Source organism: Arachis hypogaea, chromosome 15, assembly GCF_003086295.3.
Source record: "Arachis hypogaea cultivar Tifrunner chromosome 15, arahy.Tifrunner.gnm2.J5K5, whole genome shotgun sequence".
In the NCBI taxonomy this organism is placed as follows: domain Eukaryota; kingdom Viridiplantae; phylum Streptophyta; class Magnoliopsida; order Fabales; family Fabaceae; genus Arachis; species Arachis hypogaea.
In genome coordinates, this window is record NC_092050.1 from 152,298,581 (window position 1) to 152,317,474 (window position 18,894).

General features: G+C 26.8%; 1 protein-coding gene across 2 annotated transcripts; it reads right to left on the minus strand.

The window, feature by feature from the left end:
* Positions 1-10,370: 10,370 nt before the first annotated feature.
* Positions 10,371-16,751, minus strand: LOC112751398 (polygalacturonase At1g48100). Of its 2 annotated transcripts, XM_025800525.3 has the most exons (7): positions 16,414-16,751; positions 15,268-15,399; positions 14,077-14,280; positions 12,626-12,667; positions 12,309-12,516; positions 11,529-11,719; positions 10,371-11,050 (listed from the first exon to the last, which is right to left on the minus strand). In XM_025800525.3, exons 1-7 carry the CDS (start codon positions 16,639-16,641, stop codon positions 10,655-10,657), a joined length of 1,401 nt encoding a protein of 466 aa, XP_025656310.1. In that variant the 5' UTR covers positions 16,642-16,751; the 3' UTR covers positions 10,371-10,654. The 2 variants fall into 2 exon arrangements, with proteins under 2 accessions (XP_025656310.1, XP_029148649.1); XM_029292816.2 differs by lacking the exon at positions 14,077-14,280.
* Between the last annotated feature and the right edge of the window lie 2,143 nt (positions 16,752-18,894).

Below are 18,894 nucleotides of genomic sequence, written 5' to 3' on the forward strand. Positions count from 1 at the left end.
GAATTATCTACGAGTTTAATATTGTTTATTTAGTATTTTTTTTATGTTAATATCTAAAGTTTAATAAATATGATGTAAAGAAAATAGGTTATAGAAAAGAAAAATGGTATAAACTATTGTAGTTGGACAGGTTTTATTTTAAGCTCTTATATGAAATTGCGTTGGTTCAAAATCGTCGCAATTTTTTTTAAAAAAACCCACATAAATTTGTGGCGGTTTCAAAATCGTCGCAATGTTTTAAATCTACTGACTAAAATAGCGATGGTTGTGTCAGTGGTTCATTGGAACTGCCGTAAAATCAAATCTCCACCCCTAATAGTCAACGCTTGTGGAACCGTTAGAATTTCATTTGGCGACAAATTCCTAAATAAACCGCCGCAAATTAGCGGTTCTATTGTAGTGTATTTTGTATTGCACAAACTAGTCTTTAGATAAAAAAAAAAAAGAAAGTGACAAATAGAAAGACAAATTAGCTTTTATTATTTTTTGAAATTTTCTACAATTTAGTTTGTTCTTCCTTTTCAAAAAGACAAAAAAAAAAGTATAAAGACTAGTAGTTTGTCCTTTCCCAAAATATATGTGAGGAACTAACTTAATTAACTTAGCATATGATTAATTACTGGAAGGATCTCGCTAGGGAGACAATGGACTATTTGTACCTTCATACTATCTAGAATAACTATTCGAGTACTAGGAATAATAAACATCTTTCCAAAAACTTAAACTGATTTTGGGGTTCACAAATGATCGAACTCTTGACCTTTTAGATCTAGCGCTCTAATACCATGTCATGATACCACTCATTTCAAAAGCTTCAACTGATGGAAAAAGGTAATACTAATGATTATATTTCTAATATTTCATAAACCTCCATTGTACACATTGTACAAATATTCCATTGGCTCTTCATACTTTCCCTTACCAAAAATATTTGGTAACCAAAGAAAATCAGCCAAAAACAGCCATAACTTGTCTTATTTAGTATTCTTAATTGTTGCGATAATTAATTAATACTAAATAAGACAAATTCTGCCTGTTTTTTTTTGTCTACCTAACATTACCCGTTATCTTATATAGTTTCTTGCAAATTTCAGGAGTAAGCTTGCAAATTTTTTTAAATATTTTTCGGGTTAGAGTCAAGCTTCTAATGAATATTATCTTGATGTTTGTTATGTGTGTATGCTTCAAAGCATCATGGATCTGCTACAATTAAAATATATCTTCATTAAAATATATATATACGTATGTACTAATATCTTTTAAATCAAAAGTTTTACGTACCAATAATACACGATCAATAATTATGTGTCATGCACTCATGTGACATTGCTTCCTAAATTATAGCTTTTTTTTTTCTTCTTTTTTCCTTGGCCCTTAGCTTCTACTCCAGAGATGTTATAGATTAAATTTCCTTTGTTAAAAAATAAATAAATAATAAAATATGTGACAATATCCATCAACTTTACGTTAATCAGTCGTATCTGCAATGATAGATAACGTGGCATATATACTTTCCCCGCTCTCAAAGCATTTCTTCCTACAATCATCTTATGAATCAACACCATTCAATTAATAATTTAGCAAATAAGTATCGAATTGGTTAAAAAAATTTAATAAAACAAAAAGAAGAATCACATTTTTCAAAATTATATTCTTTTATTATTTTTATCTTCTTCTCAACTTTAATACTATAATCTTACCCCACTCCTATCCACTACCACAAAAATGAAAAATATTGGCAGACAGATGTTTTGGTAATCGCTATTATCTGCTAGTTTTATGACGATTATAGCCGTATATATTAGAAGATACCTCTAAATTTTAAATTTTTATTTTAGAAAATAAAGTATGATCTTTTATTATTAAATATTTTTTTCTCATGTTTTTTCTTGATCTACCTTATAAAATAAATAGTAAAAAATTATACTTTACCTTCTAAAGTGAAATTCAAAATTTAGAGAATCTAAACATATATATACATATTGGAAAAATATAGGTAGACAATAAAAATACTAAACAATGTGAACAATTAATATATCGGATATTCAATTCATTAAGTGTGCGGATGGTTATCCTAATAATAAGATTTAGATGAATTATTTGAGGTGTAGTATATTTTTACTTTATTAAGCCAAATTTAAAACCTATTGTTCATATTGTTTACAAAAATCATTGTTTATTTAGCAAAATTTATATATATATATATATATATTTTGTCGTTGGGGTATCTTACTACCACAAGGAGGGGGAATTGGTATGTGTCATGGGGGATGTGGTCCAAGAAAAAATAAGAGGGGATACGATTTTGGAAGGGATTATGACTTATGAAAGCGATTCAGTTTTTCGTGTGGAGGAAGTCATTATAAAATAAGAGGAACTGAAGGTGGTGATAGAAAATAAAAGGGTAGATTTTTTGTGGTTAAGGTTATAGTGATTAAAAATGATTAAGTTTTGACTGATTAATGAAGACATGATATGTAGAGAGTTGGATAAAAGTTATTAGTTAGAGTAATAGACTTATTGTTAGTGAGTAGCAGGGCAAAAGAGTAAATAAACTGACTAAAATGATCTGTATATTATGTGGGCCTTTGTTTTGAAAGAAAAAATCTGTTAGTATTTTTTGAGTGGACAATTCCAAAACTTTAATGGTTGGATTTTAGTGTGAAAATCTATTATAATGCTAGATCAATAAAAGGTCATGAACTATTATACCAAAAAAAACAAAAGTCATGAACTATTAATTATGACAGAAATAAAAAAAAAAAAAACAAGAACTAAATCATGTAATATTTATGTGAGCTCTTACTATTAATGTATTTGTGGCATGAATTATACGAGAGTATAAATTTATAAAATGTTAAAATTTTATAAGAAAATATTTTTATTTTGAATAAAAATAACTATTAAATAGTGTTGTTGATATTATCATAATTATTATTTTTTTTCTTGTTATTATTGATATTATTATTATTATTATTATTATTATTATTATTATTATTATTATTATTATTAAAAGAAAAATTTTTAAAAAATTAATAATTTTTAGTAGTTTTGTTCATTTTTTGGTGAATATAAATACTAAATTATTTTTAACAGATAAATTTTATTAATTTATGTATTTAAATTCTAAAAATTTTGAATGTAAATAGTAATGATTCATATGTGCAAAACTTTAATAAACATAGATATAAACTGTATGTTTATTGTATACAAAATCTCTATAAATATGAATACAAATTATTACTAACTAAGTATTGATAAAAAATGATAATACTTGTTAGTCATATAGCATTGTTCTTATTAAAAATTATCATAATAGTTTTATTAATAAGATTTACTTTTTTACTTTATGAATCTACTAAAGCTAACATCCGTAAATCTTAAATTCATAATGTCATATCTTCTATAATTTACTTAAATAAACTAGTTGAAAATCAATCATACTAGATTGTTTTAAAACTGAATTTACTGTTAATTTTTTTTCCTCTCAATATTTATATAAAACATGGTCCTTGTATAAAATTTTAAAGAAACAAATATAAAATTTACAAAATCACCACGATTTGTGAAGTAAATTTATTAGCTTTTATCAATATTTATGCTTTTTTAAGATATTAATTTGTTAATTTTTATTTAACAAAAAATTCTTTGTTTTTTAATTTGTATATCCATGATTATACATATTATTTGTTAATTCCATGATATAAATTTTAAAACTAAAGAAGAAATAGGCATTGACAAGCACGAAATGTAAAAATATAAAACAAAAAGAGTCACTCATATTTTCTTAGGATATTCATGTAAAATTACGGTAAAAGATATTTTAATCATAATAGTATATAAAATATTTTTGTATTTAGATTATCAGGGACGGATCTAGGATTTTTAATATGGAGGGGTGGAATTATAGACAAATTTTTTAACTTCTTTTTAAAATTTTTTCATTACATAAAAGCAATTTAGGAATAATATATAGTTATTGAATTGGTTTTATCTAAATATAAAAAAAAATCTTATAAATTATTTTTTGTAATATCATTTTTTATATGAGAATTACATAAAAGAGACAACAATATCAATAATATATTATAAAATTATAATGGACCAAAAATTTATAGTGTATTTAGTCACAAAAATTATTAATTAAAATTACTTGAAAATTTTATAAATTATTAATTACTTAAAAGGTATAATACTGTTATCAAATATAAGATACGAATATCAAAATAAAATGATAGTTGAAATTAAATAAGTTAAGATAAAATTAAAAAAAGTTAGGTAAATTTTTTTCTTTTAAGAATGTAAAATTAAATGAAAAATTGAGTATTATTTTAATAAAAAAATAACATCTAAGATACACAATATAATTATCAGAACATAATTCTATAAGTCATTACTAATATTTTATATAATAATATAAATGTTAAATATGTATGTTATTATTAAAAGAACAAACACTTTTTCTTAAAAATAGATATAGAGATAAATATATAAAAATTAATTTGATAAGTACAAAAACTTGAGTGCATGATAATTGGTTAAGTAAAAAATATTAGAGAGCTAAATAATTAAGATATAAACCCATTACATAATAAAAAATTAATACATATAAAGCTATTAAATTATATAATATTTTTTATTTTCTTAGACATATATTTCATGTGTAAACATAGTTCTTTAAAATTTTTGGATGGCCGAGACCACTACTATCTCTTACATATTACAATAAAAGATAAAAATAGAATACAAATTAATAAAAACTGAAATTCACATTTTGTATTTGACTGGAACTCAAATAAAATTTCATATATTTACAAACATATAAATTTAAACCATAAATTTTGTTTTTGAAAAAAGTAACCTATATATAACTTTCTATATATAACCTTCTAATGTATGTGGCATTTCAGTATAAATTTTTTACATTTTAAATTTTAAAATAATAAATAATTATAATAAAAAAAATTTATAAAAGTCTAATCAGATTTATACAATCTGATTCTAAAAATTTAGGACATATCATTAGTAAAATTATTATTTCTCTTTTAATAATAATAATAATATAAATAATAACAAGAACAAAAATAATGGTAACTATGATAATATCAACAATACAGTTTAATAGTTATTTTTATTTAAACTAAAAATATTTTCTTATAAAATTTTAACATTTTATAAATTTATACTCTCATATAATTCATGCCACAAATATATTAATAGTAAGAGCTCACATAAATATTACAAGATTTAATTTTTTTTTTTTAGATTACTCTCATCATTAATAGTTCATGACCTTTTATTGATCCAGCAACATTATAATAGATTTTCACACTAAGGCCCAACTATTAAAATTTTAAAATTAGCTACTCAAAAAACACTAACAGATTTTTTTTCTTAAAAAAAAAATTCATATGATATGTACATCATTTTGGTCAGTTTATTTAATGTTTTGTCCTACAGTAATCATTAACAACAAGGGCCTATCACTCTAATTAAGAACTTTTACTCAACTCTCTATATGTCATGTGTTCATTGGTCAATCAAAACTTAGCCACTCTTAGTCACTATAATTTTAGCCACTAAAAATTTGCCCAAAATAAAATTTAATTGAGTAGATTAAAGGATAAACATAAACTAATTGAAAACAAAGATTCTTCAGAAATAAAGTAATAGCAAATAAGAATGTATTAAAAAATTTGCGCTTAGAGTATAAAACTGGCAAGAGTTCATTTGGAAGAGGCAATGGGAATCTAGGCAAATATAAATGTGAACAGGTGGGTTCAATAGAATTTTTATTATTTTTTAGTTTTGATGATTATGATTTTTGTTAATGCTAAAAGTTTTTAAAACTTAATTCCTATTTAGTGGATTTAGGTTGATGTGGATTGCTGGTTATTGTTTTTTAGTTTTAATTATTATAATTTCTGTTAATGTTAAAAGTTTCTGAAACCTGATTCCTTTTTAATGGATTTAGGTTGATGTAGATTGTTGGTTATTATTTTTTAGTTTTTATGATTATAATTCCTGTTATTATTGAAAGTTCCTAAAACTTGATTCCTATTTAGTAGATTTAGGTTGATTTGGATTGTTGGTTATTGTTTTCCAGTTTTAATGACTATGATTCCTGATTTTTTTTTTCTAGATTTAATGATTAGGGTTCATTCTTATTTGTGGATTGTTGTTAGATTTTTGCCAAATCCGAATGCGTGTACTAAGGAGATGACAAATGTTATCAAGCTGATGTACGACTAGTCCTAGCCCAGCTACACAAAGATCTTCACTGAGATCAGGCAGCGCTGATTTGAGAAATGGGCGGTACTTACTTTCATTGTTTTTGTTTTAAACATTTTTAGCTAGTTTATATCCTTTATCTTGTTTAACTAAATTTAAAGCTTCTTTGTTGCAGCTGCACCTCATTTGGGATGCTGAACACGACCTGGCCATCTGGAAGATATTCGACCATAAGATGAGACGATGGCTCCAGCTGATGTTAGATGATGTTTGTCATGGGCAGGACTAGCGGATGGGCTAACTCTGACCGGAGGTAAAGAAGGGTCTGTTAGCTCATTAGGAGACCGATGCAGGGTTCAGGCATCGACATCTCACCAACCGAGCTAACATGGTATCGGCCAGATCGTCCAAGTATCCAGCGGCTGAGTGACCTTCATGAAGACGAAGGTCAGGCTGGTATGTAGTTCCTTTAATATTGTTAATTACTTCATTATGTTATCTGTTTTGCATATCATTACAGGGCATTCTAATAATTTTGTATTTCAATGCAATTTGTGTAGTCGAAGTCGTTGGACCGCGAGGCCACATTGGCGGAGACGTTCAAGTACACCCACACGCTGAAGAAAAATAAAGTGAGATTTGCTTATCAGCAGTCTCAGGACCATTATGTGAGTAAACATACATCTAATTATCTTCTGCTATGAAATTATTAGAGATTAACTGTATATCTGTCTTACTAATCATAGTAACTTGTGTTAATTGCAAAGGAATCCTACACACAAAGACTAGAGACCGCGACTCAGAGTCTCAGCAAAGTGCGGAGGACGCCGCCGATGGATCTGCGGCCTTAGTCGTCGATCCCGATGCGGTTTGGTGCGAGACCGCCTCATCCCTATACAAGAACCACGTATACATGATGGGTTTGTTCTTTGCCAACAACATTACCTCGACGTTGAGGTCGTCCTAAGGCTCCAGTACCAGTGGAGCCGTCCAGCCCGAGGAAGGTATGGATTTGAGGCTCCAAGTGCAAGAGCTCCAACGCAGCCTTTACCAGCAGACTCAGGGGCTTAACGATTATTGGGAGAGGTATCAGGAGATCCTCACCCGCGTGACGTCTATGGATGAGCTCAGGCTGGAGTTTAAGGAGTCACTAGAGCGGATGCAGTGTATGAAGGCTCAGATGAAAGTGTACCAGGCTCAGATGTGCACCGCTGACATCGATCTTGCTGGTGGCACACAGATATCGTCACTGCCTTTTGCGTTGCCGACTCAGGGCCACGAGACTGGCGACGACGACGACTACCTGAATCTATAGATATTAGGTTTTTGTTTTATTGTTTCATATATTTATTTGATGTACTTAACTTTTATTTCATTTGCACATTGTAATTATTTATGAATTGACCACTAATTGTGTAAAAAAAATAACATTACTGTCGAAATCACCGATAGAATAATCTGACGGCAATATGGTCCGGAACAACATGTTTTTGGTGCCAACATTACCATCGAAAAAATATGCCGATAACTAATTAGTTTTTCGAGTAGGTGATCCACCGGAGAGTCCAACGGTAATTACCGTCGGACGAAATAAATTCGACAATAAACATTTACCGACGAAGTTTATATCGTCTAATTATTTTCGATAATAAATCTAACAGTACTCAGCATTTTTCTTGTAGTATTGAGTTATTAGTGTATGTTTCTGTATAATTAAGTTTCAGAACAATGTTTAATTGATTCAAATTATTTAATATATGTTACTCTTAAGCTAGCTTATATTCCTATGCAATGAAGTTTATGTATTGATTACACCGTTTTCATATGTTAAAACTACTAATAATCAAACACATTTAAAGTAATAATCAAACTTAAGAATTCAAATCAAAGTTCAATGCCATAATTAAATTATAATCAAACTTGCTTCAAATCATATTACAAAATGAAATTATAATCAAACAAAATTAAAATAATAATCAAATTCAAGAATAATCCAAATCAAAATTCAATGATATAATTAGATTATAATTAAATATGTTTCAAATCATACTTTAAAATTAAATTATAACCAAACACAACAAAAATAATAATCAAACTTCAGAATCTAAATCAAAGTTCAAACTCTTACTATAATTAGATTATAATTAAACAACCCCCTAAATTATGTTACAAAATCTAGTTATAATCAAACTAACATGCTTAGGATAATAATTAAATTCAAGAATTCAAGTAACCAAGGTTGATCACAGAAACTTGCATTCCAAATCTCAAGTTGGTGCAGTCTTGCATGTCATCAACTAGAACGTGATCAACGGCTTCTAATTTCTCTGCATGGCATAATAATACACTTGCCTTTAGACTTTTATGCAAACTAATTTTACTGGGTGATGATAAGAACTTGTATGAGAAAGCACTGTAACTCAGGCCATGTCCAAATCCGTAAATTCTAATGCCAGTGAAGAATCGGTATGTTCTTCCTGGATAGCCACGAGATGAATCAGCCCTCATGTTCATGTCACTCATGGGCACATTGGTAAATGACTCTGGATACCATGTCATTGGAAGCCTTCTAGCTGCAGCAAAAATACCAACTCTTAAGTAATTAATAAGTCATCAAATTACCACAGAATACTTACAACTTCAACTTTAGAATTAGATGATTTCAAATAGATTCTAATTACAACAACATAATTTTTTCAGTTTTGTCTACAAATTGCACAATAAAAAATTAAAACCCTAAAATACAAAAAACAAAACATAAAAGAAATATAAAATTGACGCATTGACAAGATAGCAAGACTTTACTACAATCAATGTAAAACCAAAAAGAAACCAATCACGTATCCTAAAATCAAATCAAGAATCATAATAATTAATAACATATGAACAAAGTAAAGCACAAACTTCATCACTCCAGTTTGTGGATTCCATTAAATTTTGAATTTGAATTCTGAAAACAACAAATTTCTTAATTTTGGCTAATAAAAATAGAATCAAAATCCTAAGATGAGAAGAACCAAAATAAATCAACATGCATTGATAACTCATTGATCTGACAAATTCACCTTCGATTAAAAGAGGAGAATGGAGTGCACTAAGAAGAAGAGAAGAGTAGAGTGAAGCGCACTAAGAAAAAGAGAAGAGAAAATCGTGATGAGAAGAGGAGATGAACAACGCTGAAAAGAGGAGAGTGAACGGCGCTATGTGGAGAAAAGAAGAAACTGAGGAACAGTGATACAGAGAAGATTATGCCTTGGTTGTGGAGAAGAGAGCTCCTTTATTTTGGCGCGTAGGGATTTCTAGTTATTTTCTACAACATCGTGTATGTATATAGTATTTTACCATATTTATATACGGTGGCTGAAATTAGTGTACAAATAGCATTTTTGTAGATATATAGATGTATATATGGACTAACATCAATAAGGCTATGTTTGGATGCACTACAGAGACAAAGACAAAGGATAATACCACATTTTGTAATATATTTGGTTTAGAAGACAGGGACAAAATACACATCTTTGTACATATCTCTTACTTAAATTTCTATATCAGCCTCCACTTGAGACATATGGGGACACGAAATTTGGAGACCATTTTAATGATTTTTTTCCTTCTTTATCTCTAATATATTTTGCAAATATTAGAGCTTGTTATTCCTTTATCAAGACCCTAACTTTATCTTTTCCTTCATTTTATAGCTGCACAACCAATAAAGAAAAAGAGAAGCTCGTCCAATCTGGTGTCATTTCTTCTTCCTGTTCCTCTTCCTCTTCTTTTTCGTTTCATTTCTAACTGGAAGAAGATGAAAGAAGAATATAAATGTGAAGTGAAGAAAATAAATGTTGAACTTGCTGAGATTTGATTGAAAAATATCAAGAGGACGCACAGAAATGTTTTCTTTTATTACAGGATGGAATCTAATCGAAAAAATATTTTAATTTAAAAAAAAATCAAAAGAGTATATAATATCTTTTGTTAGTAAATGGTATCTATCTTTTCAAATACAAAACAAAGATATTTGACAAATTTTTGTCTATTACTTTCAAACATAATACAAAAACATAAAAATATTAGAGATTGTCTTTGTCTCTCTATCTTTATATCTTTGTTTCTGTATTTTTGTCTTAAGTACAATATCCAAACATAGCCTATATAGCCTGTTTTAAACAATTTGACATATATATGTACTATAACATACCCCCATCAATACAAATTGTTCATTATACAACACAACATACATGTAAAACATGGATATGAACTATAAAATTTGGACAACAAATTATATTATCCCATTCTAATTGTATACAATTTCTGTTTTAAAATAACTGTTAATATGGACAAAATGTTAAATTAAAAATTAATACACATAAACAACACATTGTGTAAATACCATTTTGTCCAAACTAACAAATATTTTCAATTAGCAAGAATCACTGTTGGAATTGATTCCCTTGTTTGGTGGGTTGCCACTATCAAGACAAGTAACAGGAGGAACAGTTTTAGTCTTCAATTCTCCATAAGCTTGCCAACAAAAAGGAGAATCACTCTTAGCATTTTGAGTTGCTGATTCTTCTAAGTTAATAGAATCAAGAGTTAAGCCAGTGCATGGTATGTTATCACTGCATGCAAAGTGAAGAGGCTCCTTTGTGTATGTTCCTTTGATGTTAACATAGTGTATGGCTGATACTGCCACTGATGACGTGTCATTCTTGCATTTGCCACCATCACAATAGTATTGGTCAATCATTATGGGAGTCTCAACTTCTGAAACTTGGATGTTGGAGAACATAACATCTTGGACTGAACCAGATCCACCCTGTCATCAAATCCAAAATATATACAAGTAAAAAAAATTATTAGTTGATTTATGAAAAATTGCTAAGTATCTTATAAAACAACCATATTATGTGTAAATAAAAATTAACAATTAAATCAGTTATTCGTATAAAATATATAAATTAGAAATGCATGAAACAACATACAAAGAAGGATACCTAAAAAATCTTTTTTATTTAATTATATTTAAAATGAATTAACTTAAAGGGGTAAATAAATATTTGTTTTCTATAAAATTAGTAATTTTGTAATTTTGGTCCTTGATAATAAATTTTTCTTGTGGGCTTTAGTTTACAAATTTTTCCAAGAAAGTGAAATTGATGTTTAATTATTGAGTCCTACAAACTATAGGTATGAAATTAACCTTAATACGAGATAGTGATAACTGATAAAGACCAATTTAACTAAACAAAATATATTTACAGATTTACCCTTGAATGAAATAGAGAATTTGTTACCTGCCATGTCTTAATCCTGACAGCAGTGAGACTATTTTGGAGAGAGGTGTCTCGAACAGTGACGTTTGAAACACAAGCCTTGGTGCCATCTTTTCCAAGGCCTCCAATGCTGATACCATGACTTGGTCCACAACTGAGGTCGTGTATCAATATGTTGGAGCATCCATTTTGTATAGACACACAATCATCTCCTGCATGCCACACAAGCACTCTTATAAGATATTATTTAAGGAGAAATTTTAGATCCAATTATTTTTATATAAAATTAATAATTAAAAATTATTATTTAATATTTTTTATTATTAATTTTATAAAAAAATAATTATATATGAATTTTTATTATAATTTTATTAGAAAAAATTTTATTGAGAGTCAGTAATTTTTAATATTTTTTGTTATTATTTAGTCAGCATAAATATTAAATTATTTTCAACAAAAAAATTTATTAATTTATGTATGTACTTTTTAAAAAATATGGATATATACAAACTATATTAATTTATGTATATAAAATTATGATAAATATATATGTAAATTATATGTTTTTATGTGTAAAATGTCTGTAAATATGAGTACAAATTATTGTTACCAAATATTAGTCAAAAATGATAATATTTACTAATCATATATCATTACTCTTTTATTAGTATCATAGTATGCTTCTATTTAACATTTAACCGCAATTTTTTTTAGTAATATTAGGTAAATAAATCTCCTTTTAATTAAGTTTCTTTTTTCACATACACATGTTTTGCATTTCTTTTGGAATTTGAGAATTACCACAAGCAAGAGTACTACTATAGATGAGGACAGTTTGGGAATTTTGCAAGTGAATTCCATCAGTGTTAGGGCTATCAGCAGGTGACGAAACATTGATATCAAAAACTTGAACATTTGTGCATGAATCAAACTTTATATGCGTTTGTTGACTATTCTGAATTGTTATGCCTGCCACTGTTACACCATCACTTCCGTAAAACCTAAGTGCCTGATCATCATCAACCATGAAAACAAATTCTTAAGAATTTCCATATCATTTTTGTTCCAATCTTAAAGGAGAATTTCAATGTAAATTAAATGTGTAGCTAGCTACTTACTGTTGGTTTTTGACTTGGTAGGTTTTCGTTGCTTGCTTGAACCTATGTTTAATTAACAGGATAGAAACAAATATTTATGTTAATTTTAGCATATATACAACTCCTTAAAATTGCTTAAGACAAATCACTTCAAACTGAATGGTTTGATGACATAATATCAGAATTCTATATCTAAAAAATAAAAAATTCGATTATTAATGAGTCTTAAAAATAAAGAAATGATATAAGATAAATTAAATAAAAAATACTGAATAGTTTTATGACAAAAAAAATACTAAATAATTTAAAAAATACCTCGTGATTTATATAATAAAAATATTATATATACATAAAAAATAATTATTAAATTAATTTTTATATATTTATGTGTAAATATTTATATTATATAACTTATTTTTAATATGTATTTGGTGACTAATTTTTTAGATGGTACTAGTCTTGTGGGTAAAGAAAGATATAAAAACCAAAGAGTAGGTTGCACATGGATCGGATAATATCCGCATATCCGCAGTAATTATCCGCATCCGATCCAAATTTTGTGGATATTATCCGATCCGCAGAGTCATCGGATCGGATTGCGGATTTGGCAGTGATATTTGCGGATCCGATCCGCAAATTCGCATATCCGCACATCTCATATAAATAGCATAGTTTAAGAAAGTAAACCCTAATGTGATATGAATTTTAATGTGTTATTTTATGATATCTTGTTTTTAATTTTTTATGTTGTACTTCAACTTAGAATAATTAAACTTAAATCTTATGTTATTATTTTGTTTTTGTTATTCAAGAGAACTTTTATTGATAATATTTTAGAAGTAAGTAGGCTTAAACAGGTGAAAAATAAATTTTCTGGATATTTTTTTTTTGTAAAAAGAACCAAACAAAATCTTAAAATAGTTTTTTTGAATTATGCGGATATACCCAATATCCAATCTGAACTGATCCACAAGTATTCGGATCGGATCGGATCCAGCCTAAAAAAAATACGGATATCATATCCGATCCGATCCAATAAATGCAGTGCGGATCGGATAAAATTTTAAGTTTTATCCGATCCCTGTGGAGTCCTGGCAAAGAGGAAGAGTTTCGTGAAAATTCGTAGAGCTCAATTAAATACGTACGTACGTGTGTCTTTATGTGCATGGAACATTACAAAAACGGTAGGTAGCAAGAATTTTTTATTTTTATATTTTTTTACCAAAGTTAAAGTTGATAGCTCAAATGAACGTGACACTTTTGCACTCTTATGATTGATTAATGTATGAATAAGTCCTATCACTTCATTTTAATTCTATCCAATAACTGTCATAATACTTGACAAAGATTATGACAAATATTTTCTAGAATTAGAAATATATATATAAGAGGGTTTGTTTATTTTAATTTAGCTAGACAATAACAACCCTAACACAATAATAACAATAATTATTTATTAAATATTTAATTACCGAATATTGTGATGATGTGGTTGATTCTTCTTCTGTGGGATTGTAAGTTGGCGAGTGATTATTATTCCACCAAACAGAGCCTTGACCATCAATGACACCTTTACCCTTTATTGTAATCTTATTAAGCTTTGTGAACTCAATCCATTGCAAGGTGCCAGAGCCCCAAGATTCAGAGTCTGTAGGTGCAATGATTTTGCCATCAAGCTGCAAATTTTAATTTAATTAATTTTTATATAACTGATATATTAAAAAAAATTTAATTATTCTGTCAGTTTTTATATTTTTATTAAATTTTTAATTAAATTTTTATATTTTTTTTAATTGAATCTTTACATTATTTTTAATTTTATAATTAGGTCATTTCTAGTATAAAAAAATATTATAATTAATTGAATATTTTTTCGTAAAATAAAAGTATTTATAATTAAAAATTTAATTAAATTTTTTACCACATGTATTTTAGAAAAAATATTCTCTTAATTTTAATTTTAATGTTTTTAATATAAAAAAAGACCTAACTATGAAATTAAAAAGGAAAAGTATAGGGTACTAAGATATTATCTGTCAATTTATTGTCAATAATAATTAATTATTATATTTTAAACACATATATAAGGAGATACATCCAGAAAATATATTTATAAAGACACTTCTATTAAACACAGCCATAAAAAAGACATTTTTATTAAATACATCTACGAAGACACTTCCATTAAACACAGTTATAAATAAGAGTTGGCAGAAATTGACAGAAATGCTGTTAATAACGTAGCAAAACCAAATTATTAAAAATAATGTAGAGATCCAATTAAAACAAAAATATAAAAATTTAATTAAAAATTTAATAAAATTATAAGAACTAACAAAAAAATAATTAAATCTAAAAAAGACACGTATGCATACTATCAAGCTACAAATTAAATTTTAATTTAATTAATTTTTATATATCCAAAAACACGTACATACACACACACATAACGATCGACTTAGCAATCAAATATTTTTAGTTTATATAATTAATTAATCTGTTAGAAAATTGGTCGTTATTAGTGATTAAATCGATCGTTATTCGACAAATTTCTTGTAATGTGTGAGCGCACCACACTTATTATATATTTAACACATAGTAATAAGAAAATGAGAAAATAGAAAAGAGAAATGTAAATTATTATATAATTCATTATTCATTACCTGAAAAACAATGTTTTGCTCACAATTAGGGCCTGAGAAAGAGATTGGTTTCACCAAAAATTCAGAACCAGAAGGAACAATCATTGTTGATCCCTCTGTTTTGCAAGTATCAGCCCATGCACCTTCAAAAGCCTGTTTTTTTAAGAATGATTAACAGAATAATATATAGCAAAAGTATAATAATAAGAAGCTAGCTTTAATTACTTTCTGTAACTTTGTTTCATAGCAGTATAAATTTCACAATAAGGCATATGTAATGTATATATAGTTATCATGGCTAAATAATAGTGTAGATTATTATAGCTTTATTTTTATCCTCCATTTTTTAGCAATATAATTTATTTTAGAATTTCATATTTTAAAATGAATGTTTTAGTCCTTAAATTATAATCTTAATAATTATTTAATCAAAAGTATTATTTATACACTTATCAGTTACTAAAATCACTCATTGTATATTTATATAGAAATATATATGTTGTTTAACTTATTTTCAAAGTGTTTTATATTTTAATATATATTTTATATTAGTGACTAGTTTTGATAGTTGATATTGATATACACGGTTTAACTAGGTATCCTTTAAAAGTGGTACAATATTCAGCCTTTTATTACAAGAATTTAAAAAAAATAAAATAAACACATTTAAAAATTTTAAATAGATTTAGTGTCTTTTTAAAATTAAATACACATTCAAAATACAAACTAAATAAAACTGAAATTTAAAATTTAAATTTCAATTTTAAATTTCTGTTTCAAATTTAATATATTTAATTATTAATATATTACAATTTAAATACACATCCAAAAATCAAATTTGTTAGAATTCAAAATTTCGAATTTAAAATTCTAAAATAAATCTTAAACCATCTTAAATCACTAGTAAAATCTTGCTTCGTAAAAATTAATATATTATTATTATTATTATTATTATTATTATTATACATAAAAAATTATTTACTAAATCAGCCACTAGATATCTATGTATAAATACATGCATTATTTTTAAGTTATTTTTAATGTATATTTATATTTTATCATATATTTTATATGGGTGGTTAATTTGGTAGTTAATTTTTTAGTAATAATAATAATAATAATAATAATAATAATAATAATATGAAATGAATGAAATATTATAGTCACCTTTGTGTCATCTGCTTTACCATCTCCTTTAGCACCATAGTCTAATACATTGAAAGTATTGTTATCATTGGAAGAAGAGGGGGAGGCAGCTGATGATGTAGCTTTTAGTTTCCTAAAATGGTGGTTATAGCCTCTTATAGCACTACAACTTTCAAAACTTGAACACAACACACAAAACAGTATTGCAATCATCAAGGCAGTAAAGGTGCATAGTTTCATACTCTTCATTTTTTTTTTATTTAAAAACTAAAAGAGATGTGATAATTAAGGTGAGAATATATAAGAGGCTTTTTTGTTTTTTTGTATGTGTGTGTCTCTTGTATTCTTGCTAACAAGAAGGAAGTTCTTGCTGTATATATAGGCACAAAGTTAGGGTACTATGCACACATGAACTGCACAATAATATTCAATCAATCATGTAGTTTAAAGATATAAACTTAATGAGAGATATTCTATTATTTTATATTGATTATTGGTCGATGAGTTTAGTGATAATTGATTAAATTTAGATTAACTAATTTATATTTTATATTTTTCCTTTAACACTTTACTTCCTTAACTAATAATTTTTTTTATAGATTAAATTTATTTGAAACGTTTATATTAGGGATATAACGATTAATGCCAGCCTTTTACAGTGAAAATTAATAATGTAGAGAAGCATAATTAATTATTAAATAACAACTACTTGAAATATATTCATTTGATAGTATTGGTAGGAATATTTATAATTTTGAGAAAAGGACAAATAATTCCTGACCTTTTGTTCCGCGAATATTTTCGTCCCTGACTATTGAAAAATATTTTTAAGTCTCCGACCTTCACAAAACTTGGACGGATCAGTCCCTGACGGAGGCATTTGGACGGATCAATCCCTGACGGAGGCATTTGGACGGAGGGACTGATCCGTCCAAATTTTGTGAAGGTCAGGGACTTAAAAGTATTTTTCAATGGTCAAAGACAAAAATGTCCGTGAGACAAAAAATTAGGAACTTATTTGTCATTTTCTCTATATTTTAAAATTGAACAGACTTATTGGCAATTGGACTTAATTATCAGTACCTAGCTTGTTGAATATATCAATTTAGAAATATTTATATATTTAAAATTCAACATTTAAATTGACAAATTGTGGAATTATTAATTATTACTTGCATTGTTGAAATATATTAATTATTAATTATAATACTTGTGGAACTAGAAATTAAAGCCAAAGAACCCGGCAATCAAAACGGACTGATTTTGACAAAAGCGTAGCTAAAAACATTATAAACCATGTTCTTGTAATCTTGTCCATCCTTTCATGAGATAGGGAGTAGAAATTCCATGTCTAAATATGATTAAAATATTCAAAAGCTTAAAACTCTACACACATGTGAATGTTTTGGTTGTTAAAGGCTGTGATGCTACACATAATGCGGCAAATTTTAATTTCATATAGGTTGAAGATGAAAAAATTAAAGAGTAAGGTTGTAATTATAAAAATAATAAAAAAATAAAATTGTACAAAATTCAGTTTCTCAACTTAGAAATTTATGTCTTAATTAACATTTTGAAAAGATACAAAATATATATCTTTTGTAAATGAAAGATTGTGAAGAAGTGTATGAACAAAGTGATGAAAATAGATTCTGAATCTTGAACATATATAGAAGGAAAAGTTAGAGAGATGTGAGTGTGTAATACATTGAGTTTTTGTATTGTGAATTCTTGTGTTACAAAACTCATGGAAGAACTCTATAATTCTATATTTATAGTGTAAGGCTGTTTTTATTTACAGACATGAAATACTGACATAGGAATATAAAGATATAAAATTGTATTTGACAGATGAGACATGAATAAAAATATTGTGTTTAGAGATACTGAATTAATGTATTTTGTGGACAGAAAAGACACAGAAATACTAACAAAAGACATAACTTATTTTTTATTTTTTCTTTTATTATTTTTATTAATTTTTTAGTAAAGTATCGTTTTTGTCCTTAACGTTTGGAGTAAGTCTCAAAGTTGTCCCTAATATTTGAATCGCCTTATTTAAGTCCCTAACGTTTCAAAATTGACTCAATGTTGTCCTGCTGTTTGGAATCTGTTAACGGAATTGACGGCGGAACAAAATTGGGACGATTTTGAAACGTTAGAGACTTAAATAGGACGAAGACGTTGGGAACAAAAACGATACATAGAAATAAATTTTAATTTTATCTTCAATAATATCAATTTTTTACGGTACATAGTTATTCAATTATTTTTTAATTACATCTAAATAAATTACACTTAATCACATTAATTTTATTCTAAAAAAAATTATTTATTTTTTTATAATTTTACTCTTAAAAATGTTTACTCATCATAAAATATTTGTAGAATGACTAGTACATAAACTTGTGGGAAAAAATGATACATATACAATAAAGTAATGTGATTCTAGTCATTTTACAAACATTTCATGATGAGTAAAAATCTTTAACTGTAAAATTA